The sequence below is a fragment of the Hypanus sabinus genome, chromosome X1 (assembly GCF_030144855.1).
Source record: "Hypanus sabinus isolate sHypSab1 chromosome X1, sHypSab1.hap1, whole genome shotgun sequence".
Lineage (NCBI taxonomy): Eukaryota > Metazoa > Chordata > Chondrichthyes > Myliobatiformes > Dasyatidae > Hypanus > Hypanus sabinus.
The window spans coordinates 30242656-30266203 of NC_082738.1; the positions used below are offsets into that span (position 1 = coordinate 30242656).

A 23548-nucleotide genomic window follows, 5' to 3' on the forward strand; every position below is an offset into this window, starting at 1 on the left:
CGCGCAGCGCCACTTTAAATGCCCGGTTCACGCTGATGTCCAGTGGCTGCAAATACTTCGTGGTGCCCCCAGGAATCACAGCTGGAATTGAGTTTGTACTGAACTTTCATTGTCAGCCGCTTAAAAAATCACCATCAGTGGAAGCTTTAGTCCGGATGCTGTGCAGCTCAGAACACAAGTAAAATGCGTTCTCTCATGGCCACTTGTTTTCAGTGTGATGGACGAGTCACCTTTTTTATTAACAGTCCGAGTGAGAGGCAGGTCAAACGTCAAAGGTACTTCATCCATATTTATAATATCATCTGGCCTGATGGAATTCTCCACTATCTTTGTTTGAGTGAATGTGTGGAAGTTAGCAAGCTTTTCCTCGTGGTCGGGAGGGAGCTGCTGACACAGAGTCGTGCGTACCCTGACGGACAGGCCTTTTCGTCTCATAAATCTAAAACACCACGATGGCCCACCTCTAAAATCTTCGATTTTCATTTTGGTGGCGATTGCTTTAGCCTTCAGTCTGATCTGCACGGTGGAAACACCGCGGCCGCCTGCTCTCTGTGTGTTAACCCAGTCTTCAAGAAAGTTTTCAAGTTCGGGCCATCTGCTATGATTACCTCTGAAAGCTTTTGTCATCTTTTTGCATTGACTCAGTTCATCACGCTGGTGTCTCCACCGTCTCAACATCGATTTATTTATGCCAAGATTATGTGCAGCAGCTCGATTTCCTTCTTCAACTGCCAGATTGATTGCCTTTAACTTAAAAGCTGCATCATATGCTTTTCGTCGAGTGTTTTCCATGTTGATGAGGGTGACTGATTTACAATAATTTAATTGTGAAAGTGCGCTTGATTTATCGCACAATTTCATTGGACCTCTGTGAACTACTCATCAATTTTATTGGTCTACTGTTACGAGGCAAAATGTTTTTGGCGGCATGAAAAAAAACATGCATTAGCCGCACCGTAGTATAGGCCGCAGTGTTCAAAGCGTGGGGAAAAAAGTAGTGGCTTATAGTCCGGAATTTACGGTAGTTACAGGCCTCCAGTCAGAGAGGTAACATCTACTACCACTCTCTGGCTTCTCCCACAAAGCCAATGCCTAATCCAATTTACTACCTCATTGTGAATATTGGGCAACTGAACATTCTTGACAAACGCCCTGTGCAAGACCTTGTCAAATGCCTTGTATGTAGTCCATGTAGGCATCATCTGCAACCTTACTTTCATCCACTTTCTTGGTGACCTCCTCAAAAAAGGTTGGTCAGATATGATCTACCATGCACAAAGCCAAGCTAACTATCCTTAATCAGTCCATGTCTATCCAACTACTTATATATTCGGTCCCTTAGAAAGCTTTCTAATAACTTTCCCACAACTGATGTCAAACCCACTGGCCTATAATTTCTTGATTTATGCTTACAGCCTTCTGTAAACAGTGGAACAACAGTGGCTGTCCTCCAATCCCCTGGTACCTCTCCTGTCACCAAGGTTAATTTAAGTATCTCTGCTGGAGCTCCAACAATTTCTGCACTTGTCTCTCATAGGATCCAAGGGAACACCTTGTCAGGCCCTGGGGATTTATCCACACTGTTTTGCCTCAGGATAGCAAACACCACCCCCTCTGTAATCTGTACATGGTCCATGAAGTTGATGCTGCTTTGCCTCACTTCTATAGACACTGTCTGTCTCCTGAGTAAATACAGATGCAAAAGATTTGAGATCTCCCCCATCAGTTTTGGCTCTACACATGAATTACCATTCTGGTCTTCCAGAGGACCAACTCTGATCCTTTCGATCCTTTTGCTCTTAACACATTTAGGAATCCCCTTCACTTTGTCTGCTGGAGCAACTTCATGCCTTCTTTTAGCCCTCCTGATTTCTTTCTTAAGTGTTCCCTTGTATTTCTTATACTCCATAAGCACCTCATTTGTTCCTACCTGCCTATACCTGTTACACACCCCCTTTTTCCTCTTAACCAGGGCCTTATTATCTCTAAGGTTATCTATACCTGTTATAATACCTTTTATTCAGACAGGTACATATAAGCATTATACTCTCAAAATTTCACTTTTCATGCCTACCACTTACCAAGGACACATTTGCCAGAAAACAGCCTGTCCCAATTCACACTTACCAGATCATTTCCAATACTATCAAAATTGGCCATTCTCCAATTTAGAATCTCAACCCACGGACCAGACCTATCTTTTTGCATAATTACACTGAAACTAATGGCACTGTGGTCTCTGGATGCAAAGTGTTCCCCTACACAAACTTCAGTCACCTGCCAGCTCATTCCTTAATAGTAGATCCAGTATCGCACACACTCTCGTTGGGACTTCAGGAGTACTGATTAGGGAAACTTTCCTGAACACATTTAACCATCTCTATTCCATCTAGTCCTTTTACACTATGGTATTCTCAGTCAATATGTGGAAAGTTAAAATCATCTACTGTAAAAACCTTGTGTTTTTTGCAAGTCTTTGATCGTTTAACAAATTTGTTCCTCTGAATTCCTGTAGGGTCACCTGTAACACAACCCCATTAACGTGGTCATACCTTTCTAATTTCTCAGTTCCACCCAAAGCACCTCATTAGATGAGTTCTCCAGTCTGTCCTGATGGAGCACTGCCGTGACATTCTCCCTGATTAGTAACTCCACCCCTCCACTCTGTTATATTAAAAACAATGGCATCCCAGAATATTCAGCTGCTAGTCCTGCCCCTCCTGCTACCAAGTTTCATTAATGGTTACAATGTCATAATTCCAGGTATTGATCCATGCCCTGAGCTCACTTGCCTCTCCCACTTTGATTCCTGACTTGTCCGAGGTCTTACCAACATCTGTCTCCACAAACTTGCCACTAATTTTTCTGGCACTCTGGTTCCCATCCCCTGCAACTCTAGTTTAAACCCACTGTGCAGTATTAACAAACACTGGGATATTAGTCCCCTTCCAGTTCAGATACAAACAGACCTATTTTGTACAGGTCCCAACTTCCCTGGAAGAGAGCCCAATGATCCAAAATTCCTCCTGCACCAGCTGTTTAGCCACATGTTATTAAACTGTATAACCTTCCTATTTCTAGCATGTAGCACAGGTAGTAATTCCAAGATTACAACCCTGGAGGTCCTCCCCTTTAACTTAGCACCCAACTCCCTGAAATCCCCATACAGAACAACATTCGTCCTACCCGGGTCATTGGTACCTGCATGGACAACAACTTCTGAGCTATTCATCCTCTCAACTGAAAATGCTGAGGACTCAATCCAAGATGTCTACCATGTTAAACATCCAGTCCCAATGCCAAGTGACTGAAGATCCGAGTTGTAAAACTGGCCTACTAATCAATTATCAAATAAATTTAAATAGGCTGTGATCACAAATAAAGCAATACAAATGGTTTGTGACTAATTATAACCCAAATAAGCAAACAAATGAGCCAAATATTAATTGAAAATTTCTCAGCTCTACATTACTCAAATAGAGTATCCAAAAGTCCATTTAATTAGAAATTCCACTGGCACGAGAGAGGAAAGGTAGGGAAATACTAGAGGGAGGTAGAAGTTTAAATTGAAGATTAAAGTAGACTGAAATAGTTTAAAAGTAAATATTTAATAACTTTCTTTTGGCAAGAGGATACTGGTTGAAGAGGGGTTGTGAAGAAATAAGAACAGAAAAGAACATCCAGCAAATCCTTCCGATTTAGCCCTAGCCTAATTTACAATGACCCCACCAACCGGCACATTTTTGGACTGGGAGGAAACCAGAACACCCAAAGAAAACCCACACGGTCACCAGTACTGTAAAGTGTTGTGTTAGCCACTACACTACCGTGCCGCTTATGACTGTAATAGGCCACATAGCGGAATGCAACTTAACTTGTCTCCTCTATTCATGTCACATTTGATATCGAGTCCCTGGGAAGATTTGTTCTGTTTTCTGACATCATCACAAACCCACTAATAAATGTGAAAGGTTGAAGATCCCATTTGAGTTTGAGACCATTTCTTTTCTCACAGATGCTATATAAACCCCTGAACATTTCCAGCAATCGGATCTCCAGATCCAGCTTGTTTTTTTTTATTGATTCAGTGACTTTCAATTCTCTTTCTGTTACTGATGGATAGTAATATTGATACTAAAAAAAAACACCAATGTAAAAGTTTGAGGCAGAACACCCATTGGTTTCCCAGCAGTGTGAAACAAATTCACAGTTCCAAATGCAGAGTTTGCTTTCTAGTATCAACAGTGTTACATTAATTGAATTTGTATACGAACTGTTTGCAGAAAAATACAGTACCTTGCATACAAAAACGAGTATCAGTTAAAACATGTCAACATCTTTTACATCGTATTCTTCACAACCATGTGCATATTTCATAATGTTACTGCCATCAATTACCCATCCTTAGTCTCCATAATCCATCATTATGTCCATGGTTGAACTATAATTAAATGTCCTATTCCTGTTCAATCTCATACTGCACATTTTTTCATTCCCCCCACTCCATTTAATTAGGGTCAGCCAGCTACCACACGGAACAGTATTACCCAAATGAGTCATTCATTGAACACTACAACCATCCCTTGCTTCAGGCTCATGCTTTGACATTCCCTCGTCACCGTTTATCTTCTCCTTTAAGGCCTCAAATAAACGCACACCTGGTCAACCCCCTTAATAGCACCATTACCTTTGATTTCCTCACTTGCTGACCCAGGACAGTTCGGATTGGCAAGATCTCCTTCACAATCTCGATCATCACAGGTGCACCACAACGCTGTGTGCTTAGCCCCCTCCTCTACTCGCTTTATGCTTATGACTCTCTGGCCAGATGCAGCTCCAATGCCATAATCAAGTTTGCTGATACCACTGTTGTTGGCCAAATCAAAGGTGGGAATGAATCAGCATATGAGGGAGATTGAAAATCTGGCTGAGTGGTGCCACAACAACCTCTTACTTAATGCCAGCAAGATTAAGGGGTGCTTATTGATTTGAAGAGGAGGAAACCTGAGGTCCATAGACTAGTCCTCACTGGGGGAATCAGAGATGGAGAAGGTCAGCAACTTTAAATTCCTCAGTGTTATCATTCCAGGTGACCTGTCCTGGGCCCAGCATGCAAGTGCAATTACAAAAAAAGCATGGCAGTGCCTCTACTTTCTTAGAAGTTTGTGAGGATTCAGTATAACATCTAAGACTTTGAAAATGTCTATAGATGAGTGTTGGAAAGCATATTGACTGGCTGCATCACAGCCTGGTATGGAAACACCAATGCCCTTGAACAGAAAATCTTACAAAACATAGTGGATATGGTCCAGTCCATCCAGGTAAAACCATCCCCACCATTGCAGATATCTACACAGTGTTGAAGCAGGAAAGCAGCATTCATCATCAAGGGCCCCCACCAATCAAGACATATTCTCTTCTTGTTGCTGCCATCAGGAAGGAGGTACAGGAGCCTCAGGATTCACACCACCAGGTTCAGAAACTGTTATTAACTCTCAACCATCAGGCTCTTGATCCAAAGGGGATAACCTCACTGGCCCCAACTGTTCCAACAATCTATGGATTCACTTTCAAGAACTCTTCATCTCCTGTTCTCAATATTGATTCCTTATGTATTTATTATTGTTACTTTTTTCTTTTTTCTTGAATATTTTCTGCTTTGCCCACCCAGGTCAAATTCACTTAAGGTAATGATGCATGGAAGTCATTTTACCACATTTTAAATTGTTTTCATGAACCTTTCCCAAATGCCATCAATTTTAATAACATCACAAACATCAAGTTTGGATCACCTTCATAACTGACTAAGTCAGATTCTTTCAGCTGCTGATCAATCATCCTTTCCCTACTCAACTTCAAATGGTCACATCAATAAACAGTACAGTGCTATCCAAAACTGTGTTATCTTGGTGAACTCAAACTATTCCTGCTTTTCAAAAAGTTCAATTTTAACCCAGTTCCAAAAAAATCCACTCCACATTTAATCAATCCCACTGATCTTAAACAGCCACCACATACAAAAAACATCCCCATTGAATCAAGTTTACTTATATTTTCATTCAAAACACCATCCTCACCACAAAATATTGTGGTTAAAAATAAATATTGCACATTTCAAGTACCCGAATGAATTAATCTTCCTGTCACAACCATCCACTCAAAGTTGATAACCATATTTCTCAATCAGACATTTCACAAAGTCCCACAAATTGGAATTCAAACATTCAATTTACAGAATGTGCATATTGCTGGGGATATCCATTCCAAATTCCTTTAGGAGGCGGGTGGAGAGCAACCTGTTAGAACCTCTGCAAATTTTAGAGCATATTGAGTTGTGCACCTAGGTTTTCCATAACTCAGAGACTGAACACCACGTTATTGCTAAGAGAATATTGAGTTGGTCTCCTATGTGTTTTCCATAACTCTCAGAGACTGAAAATCATGGTTTAGAAAAGCACCTGATGCCCTTGACTTTCTTGGCAATAGAATTCACGGCTCCAGGTGCTGTCCGAGGTTTCTACAGTGAATTTTGTAGATTATTCACACTGCAACCCCGAACACAAATGGAATGTTTATAGTGACATATTTAATACCAGTTGAGGCACTTTTGTCTTGGATGGAAATGGATTTGTAAAGCACTGTTGGATCTACATTCACCAAACAAGTGGAGCACTGTACGTTGGAATCTTACCACTCCGAACAGTTCAGGAATAAGGACATCTTTGACTTGCTCTTGTACCCTATGTGGCTGGTCCACTTTCACTTCTAGTCAATGTAAGTGCAAGCCACTGAAAGTGGAGAACTCCCTGGTAAAGCCATGGGACCGAGTGGTGGATGGTCATATGAGCAGCTGGTGTACATCACAAGTCCTGGTTATGCAACCACTGACACCAGGCAGACATGGTGAAGAGTACTGATATGGGGAGGGCGAATTGTCACCTTCCTCGTAAAGACTGCTGAGAAGGCAGCAACGACAAATCACTTCTGTAGAAACAACTGCTAAGAAGAATTGTGGTCATGAGATCATGATCACCCACATCATACAATAGGTACATAATGATGATTAAGATGAAATTACCTCTGTTAAAGAATAGCTCCTGAATTCATTCCAAACCAGACAAATTACTCACAGGTACAAAGGCCAGCATAGCAATATACTTGTTTCCTTTCCTTTCTTGGAACATATCATAAGGCAAGAAAGTTATGGCAGTAGTTTACAAGCAAAGTCTCCTTCATTGCTGTCTTTTGACATTTCCTTACTCAATTTAAGCATGCTAAGTCTTACATCACCTCTTCCTGACACCTCATTCTCAGATTTTCTCCTGCAACACTGGATAAGCACCTTTCTTCCAACTAAATATCAAGATCAAAAATCACTGGTCCTGCCACAAACCATTTAAGTCCAGCAACATTCCTCTTTATAGCAAATGTCTAAAATTAAACAATCACAACCTTGGGGGCCATTTCCATCTTCTTATGACACACAACCCTGCCTCAGCTCAGCTACTGAAATCCTTATTCACTCCCGTATCTCTTCTAGATTTGACATTACAAATGGTTTCCAATTTCCTTTCTGAAAACCAACGTCCAACAAAGCTCTGATGACAACTTCAGTGTCCCATTCATTACTCTCCCCTTTCCTTGTTGAGCTATACTGGCTTCAAATTAATCAATTGTTTAATATTAACATTTTATTTTAAATACCTGTCTCCTCCACCAGATCCACATTCTTGAACTGCTCTAACACCGGTACTCAAGACATCAGCATTTCTCCATTCTTAGCCCTTTGAGATTCCTCAACTATTTTTTCCAAATCCCATCACTGGTGCTTTCACTGTCAAGCTCCTCAGTTCTGGAATTTCCTTGCAGAATGCAAAACTAAACCTTAAATGATTTAAACCTCTGCTTTACAACAAGATTAAATTTACTCTCAATAATGCCCAAAAAGATGCCAAAATTACATCAGAGCCAGGCAAGCAGTAGATTATTCATGTCTCAGTGATGCATTTTCACTGGCCAGTTGATTCTCAAATGACTGGAGGGTGACAGAGAAGTGAGAAAGATGAGCAAAGAAAAGTCACAGGCTACAATACAAAAAAACGTTTTACTTAAGTTGCACTGAATATACAAGATAAATCTGAAATATCTGCCCCAGCACAGAAACATAAAGGTCAAATAACTCACAGTCCAACTACATGTCAAAGCCACAGAAAAATTAAAATGCAGAACAGAACTTGCTGAAGTGAAAGAAATTTCTAACCACCCATTCTGTTTTAACTCATTCTGTTTTAACTACAAATTCATTTGCTCCAAAAAACTTCAGTATGCCAGATTTCCAACACCAATGGCTGAAGGATGGTTGTAGTTGGGATGTCCAAGGTTACACGTTGTATCGGAGGGATAGGAAGGTCGGCAGAGGGGGTGGTGTGGCTCTGCTGGTAAAGAATGGCTTCAAATCAGTAGAAAGATGTGACATAGGATCAGAAGATGTTGAATCCTTGGGGGTTGAGTTGAAAAACTGCAAAGGTAAAAGGACCCTGATGGCATTTATATACAGGTTTCCCAACAGTGGCTGGGATGTGGACCACAGATTACAATGGGAAATAGAAAAGGCGTGTCAAAAGGGCAATGTCATGATAGTCATGGGAGATTTCAACATGCAAGTTGATTGGGGGAAAATTAAGTTGGTAATGGATCTCAAGACAGTGAATTTGTAGAATATTATTTGTAGAGATTTATTTTAGAGCAACTTGTCGTTGAGCCAACCAGGGAATCAGCTATACTGGACTGGATTGGGTGTTATGTAATGAATGGGAGGTGATTAGGGAGCTTAAGGTAAAGGAATCGTTAGAAGTTAGTGATGACAACCTGATTGAATTTAACTTGAAATTTGATAGGGAGAAATCTGATGTAGCAGTATTTCAGTGGATTAATGGCAATTACAGTGGTATGAGAGAGGAGCTAGCCAAAGTCAATTGAAAAGAGATGCTGTCAAGGACGACAGCAGAGCAGCAATGGTGTGGGTTTCTGGGGAAAACGATGAAGGTGCAGGATAGATGTATTCCAAAAATGAAGAAATACTCAAATAGCAAAATAGTACAACCGTGGCTGACAAGGGAGGTCAAAGCTAATGTAAAAGCAAAAGAGAGGGCCATACGACGTAAAAATTAACGGGATTGAAAAGCTTTTAAAAACCTACAGAAATCAATTAAGAATCATTAGGAGCGAAAAGGTGAGATATGAAAGCAAGCTCACAAACAATATCAAAGTGGATTAAAAAAGCTTTTTCAAGTATATAAAAAATACGAGAGAGATGTGAGTGGATATAGGTAGGACCACTAGAAAATGAGGCCAGAGAAATAATAACGGGGAACAAGGAGATGGCTGATGAACTAAATGAGCATTTTGCATCAGTCTTCACTGTAGAAGACACTAGCAGTGTGCCTGATGTTGTAGTGTGTGAGGAAGAGAAGTGAGTGCAGTTACTATTACAAGGGAGAAGGTGCTCAAAAAGCTGAAAGACCTAAGGGTACATAAGTCACCCAGACCAGATGAACTGCACCCCAGGGTTCTGAAAGAGGTGGTGGTAGAGACTGTGGAGGCATTAGTAATCATCTTTCGAAAGATGGAGTCAATAGTTAAAGATGAGGTTATGGAGTACTTGGTGACACAGGACCAGATAGGACAAAGTCAGCATGGTTTCCTTAAAGGAAAATCCTGCCTGACGAACCTGTTGGAATTCTTTGAGGAGATTACAAGTAGGATAGATAAAGGGGTTGCAGTGGATGTTGTGTATTTGGACTTTCAGAGGGCCTTTGACAAAGTGCCACACATGAGGCTGTTTATCAAGTTAAGAGCCCATGGTATTACAGGGAAGTTACTAACATGGTTAAAGCACTGACTGATTGGGAGGAGGCAGCAAGTGGGAATAAAAGGATCCTTTTCTGGTTGGTTATCAGTGACTAGTGGTGTTCCACAGGACCACTTGTCCTGTGAAGTGTTGGGACCACTTCTTTTTATGCTGTATGTCAATGATTTAGATGATGGAATAGACGGCTTTGTTGCAAAGTCTGCAGATGATACAAAGATTGGTGGAGGGGCAGGTAGTGTTGAGGAAACAGGTAGGCTGCATAATGACTTAGATTAGGAGACTGGGCAAGAAAATGGCAAATGAAATATAATGTTGGAAAATGCATGGTCATGTACTTTGGTAGTAGAAATAAATGTGCGGACTATTTTCTAGATGAGGAGAAAATCCAGGAATCTGAGATGCAAAGGGACTTGGGAGTCCTTGTGCAGAACACCCCAGATCTGCAGGTAGAGTCGGTGGTGAGGAAGGCAAATGCAATGTTAGCGTTCATTTCAAGAGGTCTAGAATACAAGAGCAGGGATGTGATGCTGAGGCTTTATAAGGGATTGGAGAGGCCTCACCTTGAGTATTGTGAACAGTTTTGGGCCCGTCATCTTAGGAAAGATGTGCTGGCATTGGAGAGGGTCCAGAGGAGGTTCACAAGGATGATTCCAGGAATGAAAGGGTTATCATATGAGGAACGTTTGATGCTCTGGGTCTGTACTCACTGGAATTCAGAAGGACAAAGGGGGATCTCATTGAAACCTTTTGAACATTTTTCAGCCTATACAGAGTGCATGTGGAAAGGATGTTTCCCATGGTGGGAGAGTCTAGGACACGAGGGCACAGCCTCAGGATAGAGGGCATTCATTTAAAACAGAGATGTGGAGAAATTATCTTTTGTCAGAGGGTGTTTAATTTGTGGAAATTGTTGCCACAGGCAGCTGTGGAGGCCAGGTTGTTGGGTGTATTTAAGGCGGAGATTGTTAGGCTCATGATTGGACACGGCATCAGAGGTTACGGGGAGTGGGGCTGAGGAGGGGAAGAAAGGATCAACCATGATTGAATGGTGGAGCAGCCTCGATGGGCTAAATGGCCTCATTATGTTCCTATGTCTTGTGGTCTAACCAGTGTTTATGAACCCTGTCCTCACAGAGGCGGAGGCACCCGAACGGCTCGCGATAGTCGGTGGGCTGATGACAGGGATTGTCCTGGTGGGTCTTCTCATCTTGCTGGTGTGGAGGGGAGCAACAGAGCTGAGGGACCGCAAAGAGTATCAACACTTTACGAAGGAGAAGGAGAGGGCCCAGTGGGACTCGGTGAGTGGTCTTGAACTTCCCCCCCACTCCCTCCATACCAATGAGATAGGGAGAGGTGTGGGGAGGGAAGGGTAACAGAGACGGAGAGGGAGGGGTAACAGAGATGAAGAGGGGTTTAGGGGAGGGAGGGAGGGGGTCACGGAAATGTGGAGGGGTGTAAGGGACATAGCGGTGACAGAGACGGGGAGCGGTGTAGGGAATGGAGAGGGGGTGACAGAGATGGAAGGGGTGTAGGGGATTTAACTGGATTGAGTGTGTGTACGTGTCTCTTTTTTTGGGTCTGTATCCTTGTCTGTCTTGGTTACGTGTGTGTGTGGGTGGGTGTCTGTGTCTGTCTCTCTTGGGGTTGCTTATGTGTGTTTGGAGCTGTTGAGATTTTTTCTGGGAAATTTCAGGGTAAGACTGGAGGTTCGGAAGGGTATGATTTTCTGGGATCTGGAGTGATTTTGGGGGAAGTTTTGGAGGACCAGGGAACTTTGGAAGATTTTGAGAAGCTTTGAAGGATTTTCAGGGCGTCTAAGTTTCAGGGGATTCTGGGTGGTTTGGGCAGATTTTGATTGTGGGGAGAGAGTGATTGGGGGATGTGATTTGGGAGCAGGTGATTTTTGTGGGTTTTGATTTGGGGAGGGGGGAATAATTTGTAAGCCCCTGACTCTCCTTCCCTCTCCCCTCCTACAGCTGCATAACCCTCTTTACAAAAGTGCCACCACCACAACCGTCAATCCCCAGTTCCTGCCTGACTAAACGGGACTTCAGGATCATCGGACAAGCTGAAACTAAATAGTCCGAGAACCCTCCCTAGATGTCCCTGCGCCTGAAACTGGAATTCTGGGTCTGGATAGAACTGGAGCTAGAGCACATCCGGGATCAACCTTGGGACCAGATCCCAAATCTTAGATCAATTCTAGAACTGGAACTGAATCCTGGATCAATCCTGGAACTGGATTTCCAGACTTAAGGTTAATCTTGGAACTGGAACCAGTTTGCGGATCCTGGATCAACCCAGGCAGAATCCCAGATACCAATTGGAACTGGAATGGGAAGTGTCAGGGCACAAAGGGGTGGGGAGTGTTTGGGGTACAGAGTATCAATGGGCGGCGGGGAGGGGAGGGTCAGAGGGAAAGAGGGGAGAAGAATTCAGAGTTCAAAGTGAGTTTATTATCAGTGTATGTCACCACATAGTACGTGGAGATTCATTTGCTTGCAGGCATTCACAGGAAAATAAAGAAATACAGTAAGACTTTATGAAAAAACTGCATAATGATTGATAATAAATGTGCAAATAAACAAATGAAAAATGTTAATTAAATAATACCAAGAACATGACTTGTAGAGTCCTTGATTCCATGAGTCTGTAGGTTGTGGAATCAGTTCAGCTTTAAGGTGAGTGAAGTTATCCACGCCGGTTCAGGGGACTGATAGTTGAAGGGTAATAACTGTTCCTGAACCTGCTGGTGTGAGATCTAAGGTTCCTGTACTTCCTGCTCAATGGTCAACAGTGAGAAGAGAGCATGGCCTGGGTGGTGGGGCTCCTTGACGGTGGATGCTGCTTCCCTGTGTAGGTGTGCTCAGTAGCGGGAAGGGCTTTGCCTGAGAGGGACTGGGTTGTACCCGTCACTTTCTGAAGGCTTTTTTGTTCCTGGGCACTGATGTTTCCATACCAGGCCGTGATGCGACCAGTCAATACACTCTCCACTGTGCATCGATAGAAGTTTGTCGAAGTTTTAGATGACACACCAAATCTTCTCAAATTTGTAAAAAAGTAGAGGAGCTGCCATGCTTTCTTTGTAATGGCTCTTGCGTGCTGGGCGCAGGACAGACTCTCCGAAATGACTGACCTTCCCCACCTCTGATCTCCAGTTTCCTCCTCCTGTAGTCAGTAATCAGCTCCTTGGTCTTGCTGACTTTGAGTGAGAGGTTGTTATTGTGGCACCGCTCAGCCGGGTTTTCAATCTCTCTCCTGTATGCCCATTTGTCACTCGCTTTGATTCAACCAACAGCAGTGGTGTCGCCAACAAACTTCAAAATGGCATCGGAGCTGTGTTTACCCTCATTGGTGTAAAGTGAGTAGAGCAGGGGGCTAAGCACACAGCCTTGTGGTGCATCTGTGCTGATGGAGATTGTGGAGGAGATGTTGTTGCTAATCCGAAATGAGGAAATTGAGGTTCCAGTTGCACAGGGAGTTATTGAGGCCTAGATCTTGGGTTAATGGCAGGATTACTAGCAGTGTGGAGAAACAGAGGGTTTGTGGGGGGGGGGGGGGAGGAGGGTCCATGTTCATAGGCCTGAGTCTTGGTGATAAGTTTTTAGGGAATGGTGGTGTTGAATGCAGGGCTGTGGTCATTGAAGAATATCTTCATTAGCTACTGTAGATGTTCCCAGGATTGAATGAAGAGCCAATGACGTGGCATCTGCTGTTGATCTGTTGTGCCAGTAGGCAAATTGGAGTGGTTGCAAGTCCCCCCTCAGGCAGGCATTGATATGCTTCATGACCAGCCTCTCAAAGCACTTCTTCATAGTGGATGTAAGTGCTACTGGATGATAATCACTGAGGCAGGTTACCATGTTTTTTTGGGCACCAATATGACTGAAGCCTGTTTGAAGCAGGTGGGAAGCTCAGACTGCCGAAGCAAGTGTTGAAAGATATCGATGAACACTCCAGCCAGTTGATCAGCACAGGTCTTTAGTACTCAGCCAGGTACTCCACCTGGACTGGATGCTTATTGCGGATTCACTCTCCTGAAGAATGCTCTCATGTTGGCCTCACGGGGTTATCAGGGGCTGTGGGAATTTGTGAAGGTTCCTCCGTGTCCTGTTGGTCAAAGTGAGCATAAAATGTGTTGAGATCATTTAGGAGAGAATCCTTGTTGTCACATATGTCGCTTGTCTTCACATTATAGGGGATGATGGCATTCAAGCCCTGCCACAGTCGTCAGACATTTTTCTGTGATTCAGATTTGGACTGGAATAGCCACTTCACATTTGAGGTGGCTTTCCAGAGATTGTACCTGGACTTTTTGTACTTTCCTGGGTCACCATCATGCAATGACACTGATTTGGCGCTCAGCAGATTGCAGATATCTTGATTTATCCAGGGCTTCTGGTGGGGAAGACTGAATGATATTGTGGGCACACACTTGTTCATGAGTGTCTTTATAAAGTCTGTGGCAACCATGGCATATTTATTCAGGCCCTCGAGTGTGGCTCAGTCACAGGGTCAAAGCAATCCCATAGCCTGTCCTCTGACTCCTGTGGTTACCTCTTTGTTGTCCTTACCTCTGATGCCTGGATCTGCAGCCTCTGCCTGTATGCAGGGAGGAGGGGGACAGCCAGGTGGTCAGATTTCCCAAAGTGGGGTCGAGGGATGGAATTGTAGGCGTTCTTGATGGAGGTGTAACAGTGGTCGAATACTTTGGTGCTGCAGGTGATGTGCTGATGGTAATTGGCCAGATTTCTTCATGCGAGCCTGATTGTAGGCCCCAGCAAGGATGTGAAAGGTGTCAGGTTAGGCCGTTTGTACACTGTCACTGGTTAATGATGGAACTCAATACATCAAGTGCTAGCTTGACATCTGCCTTTGGCGGTATGTAAACAGCCGTCAGGATCACAGTAAGTAAAACGGTTGTCATTTAATCATTGGATGTTCCACATTGGAGGAACAAGAGTGAGACAAGACCCCTACACCCATGAAGGAGACTTTATCTTCTCCCTCTCCAACTGTGGGGCAAATTCTATCATATTATGATCATTGCCTTCCAAGGGTCACTTTACGTTAAGCACTCATATCAAATCTGGTTCATTACCCAACACCCAATCCAGAATTGCCCTTTCCCTAATGGGCTCTAAAGGGCCATCTGTTAGACATTCTACAAATACTCTCTCTTGGGATCCAGAACCAATCTGATTTTCCCAATCTATCTGCATATTGAAATTCCACCCCCCCCCCCAACTATTGTAACTTTACCCTTTTTACATGCCTTTTCTATCTACTGTTGTAATTTGTAGCCCACATCCTGGCTACTGTTCATCACCTACCTTCTGTATACAGTGTGCACTCAAATATAACGCCCTCAGTCCTGTATTCATCACCCTCCCCCCCCCCATGTTATACTTCACCTTATCCCACATTTTGCCCTGTCATCTGTCTGTCCATCCTCAGTCTCACTAAACACTGCATCAGCTTGAATACCTGCTCCAGCCTCAGCCCTATCTCTCTGGTTCCCACCCCCCTGCCAAATTAATTTAAGCCCTCCCCACAGCTCTAGCAGACCTGCCTGTAAGGATATTGGTTCCCCTCGGGTTCAGGTGTAACCTGTCCTTTTTGAACAGTTTGTACCTTCCCTGGAAGAGATCCCAGTGATTCAGAAATCTGAAACCCAGTCCCCTGCACCAGTTCCTCAGCCACTCCTTCATCTGTCCTATCATCCTATTCCTGCCCTGACTGGCACGTGGTACTGGGAGTGATCCAGAGATTACTGCCTCGGAGGTCCAGCTCTTCAGCCTCCTCCCCCTTCCTACCATGCCATTGGTGCCAATGGGCACCGCGACCTCCGGTTGCTCACCCTCCCTCTAGAGAATCTTCTGCAGCTGCTCCGTGACATCCTGACCACAGCACCTGAGATGCGACCATGGACCTTCCTGTCCATCCCCCTAACCATCGTATCTCCTATCACCATCTCTCTGTCTAACTTTATACATCCCTGCTGAGCCTGAGAGCCAGCCACGGTGCTACTGGCCTGCTGCATCCCCTCCCCCCAGCAGTATCCAAAGCGGTTTACTTGTTGCCGAGGGGAAAGGTCACGGGGAGCCCTGCACTGACTGCTTACTCCTCGTGGTCACCCATCTACTCTCTGAAGCCTGCACTCTGGGTGTGACCACCTCAGTAAAAGTCTCATCTATGAGTTTCTCGGCCTCCCGGATGATCCTGAGTGCATCTAGTTCCAGCTCCAGTTCCTTGACCATCACTCAAAGCAGTATCCTGGTGTATCTCCCTTGGCACCCTCAGAACCAGAATGCAACACAATATGGAGGGAGCTTCACCCTGTGTCCAACCCCAGGGGTGTGTGAGGAGGGAGATTCACTCTGTGTCTGATCCGGGGAGTGTGTGATGGGACAGTGTGGAGGGAGATTCACTCTGTGTCTGACCCAGGGAGTGTGTGATGGGATGGTGTGGAGGGAGATTCACTCTGTGTCTGACCCTGGGAGTGTGTGATGGGACGGTGTGGAGGGAGATTCACTCTGTGTCTGACCCTGGGAGTCTGTGATGGGACAGTGTGGAGGGAGATTCACTCTGTGTCTGACCCTGGGAGTGTGTGATGGGACAGTGTGGAGGGAGATTCACTCTGTGTCTGACCCAGGGAGTGTGTGATGGGACGGTGTGGAGGGAGATTCACTCTGTGTCTGACCCTGGGAGTGTGTGATGGGACAGTGTGGAGGGAGATTCACTCTGTGTCTGACCCAGGGAGTGTGTGATGGGACGGTGTGGAGGGAGATTCACTCTGTGTCTGACCCTGGGAGTGTGTGATGGGACAGTGTGGAGGGAGATTCACTCTGTGTCTCACCCTGGGAGTGTGTGATGGAACAGTGTGGAGGGAGCTTCACTCAGTTTCTGACCACGGGAAACTGTGATGGGACAGTGTGGAGGGAGATTCACTCTCTGTCTGACCCAGGTTGTGTGTGATGGGACAGGGAGGAGGGAGATTCACTCTCTGTCTGATTCTGGGAATGTGTGATGGGACGGTGTGGAGGGAGATTCACTCTCTGTCTGATTCTGGGACTGTGTGATGGGATGGGCAGGAGGGAGATTCACTCTCTGTCTGATTCTGGGAATGTGTGATGGGACGGTGTGGAGGGAGATTCACTCTCTGTCTGACCCCGGGAGTGTGTGATGTGATCGTGTGGAGGGAGATTCACTCTGTGTCTGACCCTGGGAGTGTGTGATGGGACGGTGTGGAGGGAGATTCACTCTGTGTCTGACCCTGGGAGTCTGTGATGGGACAGTGTGGAGGGAGATTCACTCTGTGTCTGACCCTGGGAGTGTGTGATGGGACAGTGTGGAGGGAGATTCACTCTGTGTCTGACCCAGGGAGTGTGTGATGGGACGGTGTGGAGGGAGATTCACTCTGTGTCTGACCCTGGGAGTGTGTGATGGGACAGTGTGGAGGGAGATTCACTCTGTGTCTGACCCAGGGAGTGTGTGATGGGACGGTGTGGAGGGAGATTCACTCTGTGTCTGACCCTGGGAGTGTGTGATGGGACAGTGTGGAGGGAGATTCACTCTGTGTCTCACCCTGGGAGTGTGTGATGGAACAGTGTGGAGGGAGCTTCACTCAGTTTCTGACCACGGGAAACTGTGATGGGACAGTGTGGAGGGAGATTCACTCTCTGTCTGACCCAGGTTGTGTGTGATGGGACAGGGAGGAGGGAGATTCACTCTCTGTCTGATTCTGGGAATGTGTGATGGGACGGTGTGGAGGGAGATTCACTCTCTGTCTGATTCTGGGACTGTGTGATGGGATGGGCAGGAGGGAGATTCACTCTCTGTCTGATTCTGGGAATGTGTGATGGGACGGTGTGGAGGGAGATTCACTCTCTGTCTGACCCCGGGAGTGTGTGATGTGATCGTGTGGAGGGAGATTCACTCTGTGTCTGACCCTGGGAGTGTGTGATGGGACAGGGAGGAGGGAGATTCACTCTCTGTCTGACCCTGGGAGTGTGTGATGGGACAGTGTGAAGGGAGATGATCCTGAGTGCATCTAGTTCCAGCTCCAGTTCCTTGACCATCACTCAAAGCAGTATCCTGGTGTATCTCCCTTGGCACCCTCAGAACCAGAATGCAACACAATATGGAGGGAGCTTCACCCTGTGTCCAACCCCAGGGGTGTGTGATGGGACGGTGAGGAGGGAGATTCACTCTGTGTCTGACCCCGGGAGTCTGTGATGGGACAGTGCAGAGGGAGATTCACTCTGTGTCTGACCCCGGGAGTCTGTGATGGGACAGTGTGGAGGGAGATTCACTCTGTGTCTGACCCTGGGAGTGAGTGATGGGACTGGGTGGAGGGAGCTTCACTCTGTATCTGACCCTGGGAGTATGTGATGGGACAGTGTAGACGGAGATTCACTCTCTGTCTGACCCTGGGAGTGTCTGATGGGATAGTGTGGAGGGAGATTCACTCTGTGTCTGACTCTGGGAGTGTCTGATGGGACAGTGTGGAGGGAGATTCACTCTCTGTCTGATTTTGGGAATGTGTGATGGGACGGTGTGAAGGGACTGTGTGGAGGGAGATTCACTCTGTGTCTGACCCTGGGAGTGTGTGATGGGACGGTGTGGAGGGAGATTCACTCTGTGTCTGACCCTGGGAGTGTGTGATGGGACGGTGTGGAGGGAGATTCACTCTGTGTCTGACCCTGGGATTGTGTGATGGGACGGTATGGAGAGAGTTTCACTCTGTATCTGACCCTGGGAGTATGTAATGGGACAGTGTAGAGGGAGATTCACTCTGTGTCTGACCCTGGTATTCTGTGATGGGACGGTGTGGAGGGAGATTCACTCTCTGTCTCACCCCGGGGGTGTGTGATGGGATAGTGTGGAGGGAGATTCACTCTGTGTCTGACCCTGGGAGTGTGTGATGGGACAGTGTGGAGGGAGATTCACTCTCTGTCTGATTCTGGGAATGTGTGATGGGACGGTGTGGAGGGAGATTCACTCTGTGTCTGACACTGGGAGTGTGTGATGGGATGGGGCGGAGGGAGATTCACTCTGTGTCTGACCCTGGGAGTGTGTGATGGGACAGTGTGGAGGGAGATTCACTCCGTGTCTGATGCTGGGAGTGTGTGATGGGACGGGGTGGAGGGAGATTCACTCTGTTTCTGACCCCGGGGATGTGTGTTGGGATAGTGTGGAGGGAGATTCACTCTGTGTCTGACCCTGGGAGTGTGTGATGGGACAGTGTGGAGGGAGATTCACTCCGTGTCTGACGCTGGGAGTGTGTGATGGGACGGGGTGGAGGGAGATTCACTCTGTGTCTAACCCTGGGAGTGTGTGATGGACAGTGTGGAGGGAGATTCACTCTGTGTCTGACCCAGGGAGTGTGTGATGGACAGTGTGGAGGGAGATTCACTCTGTGTCTGACCCTGGGAGTGTGTGATGTGATCGTGTGGAGGGAGATTCACTCTGTGTCTGACCCCGGGAGTGTATGATGGGAGAGTGTGGAGGGAGATTCACTCTGTGTCTGACCCCGGGAGTGTATGACGGGGGAAGAGATTAGTACCTGGACATTATTGGCTGACTTGAACTGGATCCTCCGTGCCTGAAATACGTCTGGGCTTTCTCAGACTGAGAGGTTTATTTTAATAGATTGCTGTGAAATCGAACGATGGTGCAGGGAATTTTCTGATTTTCTGTGGGCAATGAAGTGATCTTTATCTGCATATAAGATTCTTCCTTATCTCACATCGCCTGATGCATTTTATGATCTTGCAAACTGCAGCTTCCCGTAACAGCCCTTTATCCCACCGTCATGTCTCTTTGGGCTGCTTCGCGTGTTGGAGGCCCCAACCGCAGCCCTCATCCTGTCAGAGTCAGCGGCGCGCAGCGCAACCAGTTCGCCAACATTTCCGTGTCTTTTCATAAGCATAGAGCTCCTTGCAAAAAGTAAAGCGCTGTGGGTGAGGAGGCGGATGACCGCAGACAGATTAATTTGTCTATCGATGTGTGAGAGCAAGAGACAGAGAGGAAGAGCGAGAGAGCGAGAGAGCGAGAGAGAGAGAGAGAGAGAATGGTTAGAAAGAGGGAGTGAGAAAAGAGAGGATTCCTGTGTGTGTACATCTGTGTGGGTTTGTGTGTATTTGAAAGAGAGAACCACTGTCTCTCACAGTCTCTTCACTCCCGGAAACAGGTCCTTTGGCCAAATTGGTCCATGTTGAGCAATTTGCTTGCATTCGTCGCATGTCAGTCTTGCTGGAAACCATATCTTCTCCCAAGCCACAGTTCTCTTGAAGACTGCATCAGGTTTTCCTCCAGGATTTCCCTGTATTTTGCTGCATTAATTTTACCCTCTACCTTCACAAGCCTTCCAGGGCCTGCTGCAGTGAAGCATCCCCACAGCACGATGCAGCCACCACCATGCTTCACGGTAGGGATGGTGTGTTTTTGCTGATGTGCTGTTTGGCTTATGCCAGACTCAGCATTTAGTCTGATGGCCAAACCGCTCACTTCTGGTTTCATCAGACCATGGAACCTTCATCCAGCTGACTTCAGAGTCTCTCACGTGCCTTCTGACAAACTCTAGCCGAAATTTCATGTTTTTTTCAACAGTGGCTTTCTCTTTGCCACTCTTCCATACAGCTGCAACTGATGATGTACCCGGGCAGCCACAGAAGGTTGTAACGCCTCCAGAGTTGTCATAGGTCTTTTGGTGGCCTCCTTCACTAATCCCTTTCTTGCACAGTCACTCAGTTTTTGAGGACAGTCTGCTCTAGGCAGATTTACAGCTCTGCCATATTCTTTCCATTTCTTGATGATTGACTTAACTGTACTCCAAGGGATATTCAGTGACCTGGAGATTTTCTTGCATCCACCTCCTGAGTTGTGCTTTTCAATAACCTTTTCACGAAGTTGCTTGGAATGATCTTTTGTCTTCATGGTGTAGTTTGTACCAGGATACTGACTCACCAGCAATTGGACCTTCCAGATACAGGTGTATTTTTACTACAATCAATCAAAACACCTGTACTGCAAACAGGTGATCTCCATTCACCATTAGTCCTGACAAAGGGTCTCAGCCCAAAATGTCAACAGTACTTTTCATAGATACACCAGCATTTTGTGTGTGTTGCTTGAATTTCCAGCATCTGCAGATTTCCTCGTGTTTGATCTCCATTTAACTAATTATGTGACTTTAAAAACCAAGTGGCTGCTCCAGTGATGATTTAGTGTGTCATATTAAAGGGGGTGAATACTTAGCAATCAATTATTTTGTGTTTTATATTTGTAATTAATTTAGATCACTTCAAAGGGATAAGTGTTTTCACTTTTGACATGAAAGTCTCTTTCTGTTGATCAGTGTTAAAAAAAAGCCAAATTAAATCCAATGTTTTTGGGGGGGGGGGGCTGAATACTTTTTATAAGCACTGTAAATGTGAGGTGTTGCCCCTTCATAAGGCAAATGGAAGCTCCTTAACTGTTGTTGAACAGAGAATTCATGGGATCCAAGTTCATCGCTCCTTGAAAGTGGCTGCACAGGTCAATAAGGTGGTTAAGAAGGCTTATGGAATGCTTGCTTTTGTTAGGTAAGGCAATGAGTTCAAAAGTCAGGTTATGTTGCAACTTTATTGCATACAGTTCTCATCACCCCACTATAGAAAGGACATTGAGGCTTTGGAGAGGGTGCAGAAGTAGTTTACTAGGATACTGCTTCCTGCACGCATGCTGAGCTCATTGACTTCATTAACTTTGCCTTCAACTTTACCTGGTCCATTTCTGACACCTCCCTCCCCTTTCTTGATCTGTCTGTCTGTCTCTGGAGACACCTTATCTACTGATATCTACTATAAGCCTACAGACTCTCACAGCTACCTGGACTATTCCTCTTCCCACCCTGTCTCTTGCAAAAAGGCTATCCCCTTCTCACAATTCCTCCGTCTCCGCCACATCTGCTCTCAAGATGAGGCTTTTCATTCCAGGACGAAGGAGATGTCTTCCTCTTTTGTTTAAAGATAGGAGCTTCCCTTCCTCCACCATCAACTCTGCTCTCAAATGCACCTCTCCCACATCTGCTCTCACCCCATCCCTCCCACCACCCTCTGGCTCCAACATATAATTCTCCATAACTTCCGCCACCTCCAACAGGATCCCACCACCAAGCACATCTTTCCCTCCCCCCCCCCCCACCTTCTGCAGGGATCGCTCACTAGTCCACTCGTCCCGTCCCCCCCATCCCTTCCCACCGATCTCCCTCCCGGCACTTATCCTTGTAAGCAGAATAAGTGCTACACCTGCCCTTACACTTCCTCCCTCACCACCATTCAGTCCTTCCAGGTGAGGTGACACTTCGCCTGTGTGTCGGCTGGTGTGGTATACTGCATCCGGTGCGGCCTTCTATATATTGGTGAGACCCGACGCAGACTGGGAGACCATTTCACTGAACACCTATGCTCTGTCCACGAGAGAAAGCAGGATCTCCCAGTGGCCACACATTTTAATTCCACATCCCATTCCCATTCTGATATGTCAATCCATGGCCTCCTCTACTGTCAAGATGTAGCAACACTCGGGTTGGAGGAACAACACCTTATATTCCACCTGGGTAGCCTCCAACCTGATGGCATGAACATTGACTTCTCTAACTTCTGTTAATGCCCCTCCTTACTCCATCTCTTATTTATTATTCCCCTTTTTTCCTCTCTGTCCCCTCTCACAATCACTCCTTGCCTGTTCTCCATCTTCCTCTGGTGCTCCCCTCCCCCTTTCTTTCTCCCTGGGCCTCCCATCCCATTACCCTTTCCCTTCTCCAGACATGTCCCTTTTCCCAATCAACTTTCCAGCTCTTAGCTTCACCCCTCCTCCTCCGGTCTTCTCCTATCATTTTGGATCTCCCCTCCCCCTCCCACTTTCAAATCTCTTACCATCTTTTCTTTCAGTTAGTCCTGATGAAGGGTCTCGGCCCAAAACGTCAACATGTCCTGGGTGGTGGGGTCCTTTATGACAGCCTTTTTGTGGCATTACATTTTGAAGACGTTCTAGATACTGGGAAGGCTGGGGCCCATGATGGAGCAGTTTAAGTTTACAACTTGCTGCAGCTTTTTCTGATCCTGTCTCGTGGCCCCTCCATAACAGATGGTGATGCAAACAATTAGAATGCTCTCCACAGTTCATCTGTCACATTTTGCTACCCTGGCAGTTATGCCTCCTTCTGCAACTGGATCCTTGACTTTCTGACCACAATCAGCAAGGAAAGGTAGCAACATCACCACAGATTAGCACAAATCATCATCTGTGGTCAGCGCAGATACTATGAGCCGAAGAGCCTGTTCCTATGCTGCACTGTTCTATGTTTTCTGTAACAGACACAAGATGCTGGAGGAACTCAGCAAATCTGGCAGTATCTATGGAGGAGAACACAGCCACTGTTTTACACCTGATGAAGGCTTTCAGCCTGAAAGGTTGACTGTTCATTCCCCTCCACACATGCAGCCTGACCCGAGTTTTTCCATCATTGTGTTTTGCACCAATTTCCAGCATCTGCAGAATCTCTTGTGTTCTCTATAATCCACCATCTGTCTGGATCATGGCCAACTGCAGTGTGACTGGCCTGAGGCACTGGGCTAGAACAAAGCTGGTGCACAGCGCAGAATAAGAAATGGAGGCAGAGACAGTGAG

At 45.9% G+C, this 23548-nt stretch overlaps 1 protein-coding gene across 2 annotated transcripts in view; it reads left to right on the forward strand.

Annotated features, from left to right (window-relative positions):
- itgb7 (integrin, beta 7) overlaps positions 1-12483 on the forward strand; it is a 115203-nt gene extending 102720 nt beyond the window's left edge. For both annotated transcript variants that reach the window (XM_059956194.1, XM_059956192.1), the window contains exons 15-16: positions 11006-11169; positions 11848-12483. In XM_059956194.1, coding sequence (XP_059812177.1) covers positions 11006-11169; positions 11848-11913 — 230 coding nt within the window. In that variant the 3' untranslated portion in view covers positions 11914-12483. The remainder of the gene's footprint in view (positions 1-11005; positions 11170-11847) is intronic.
- Positions 12484-23548: the final 11065 nt, after the last annotated feature.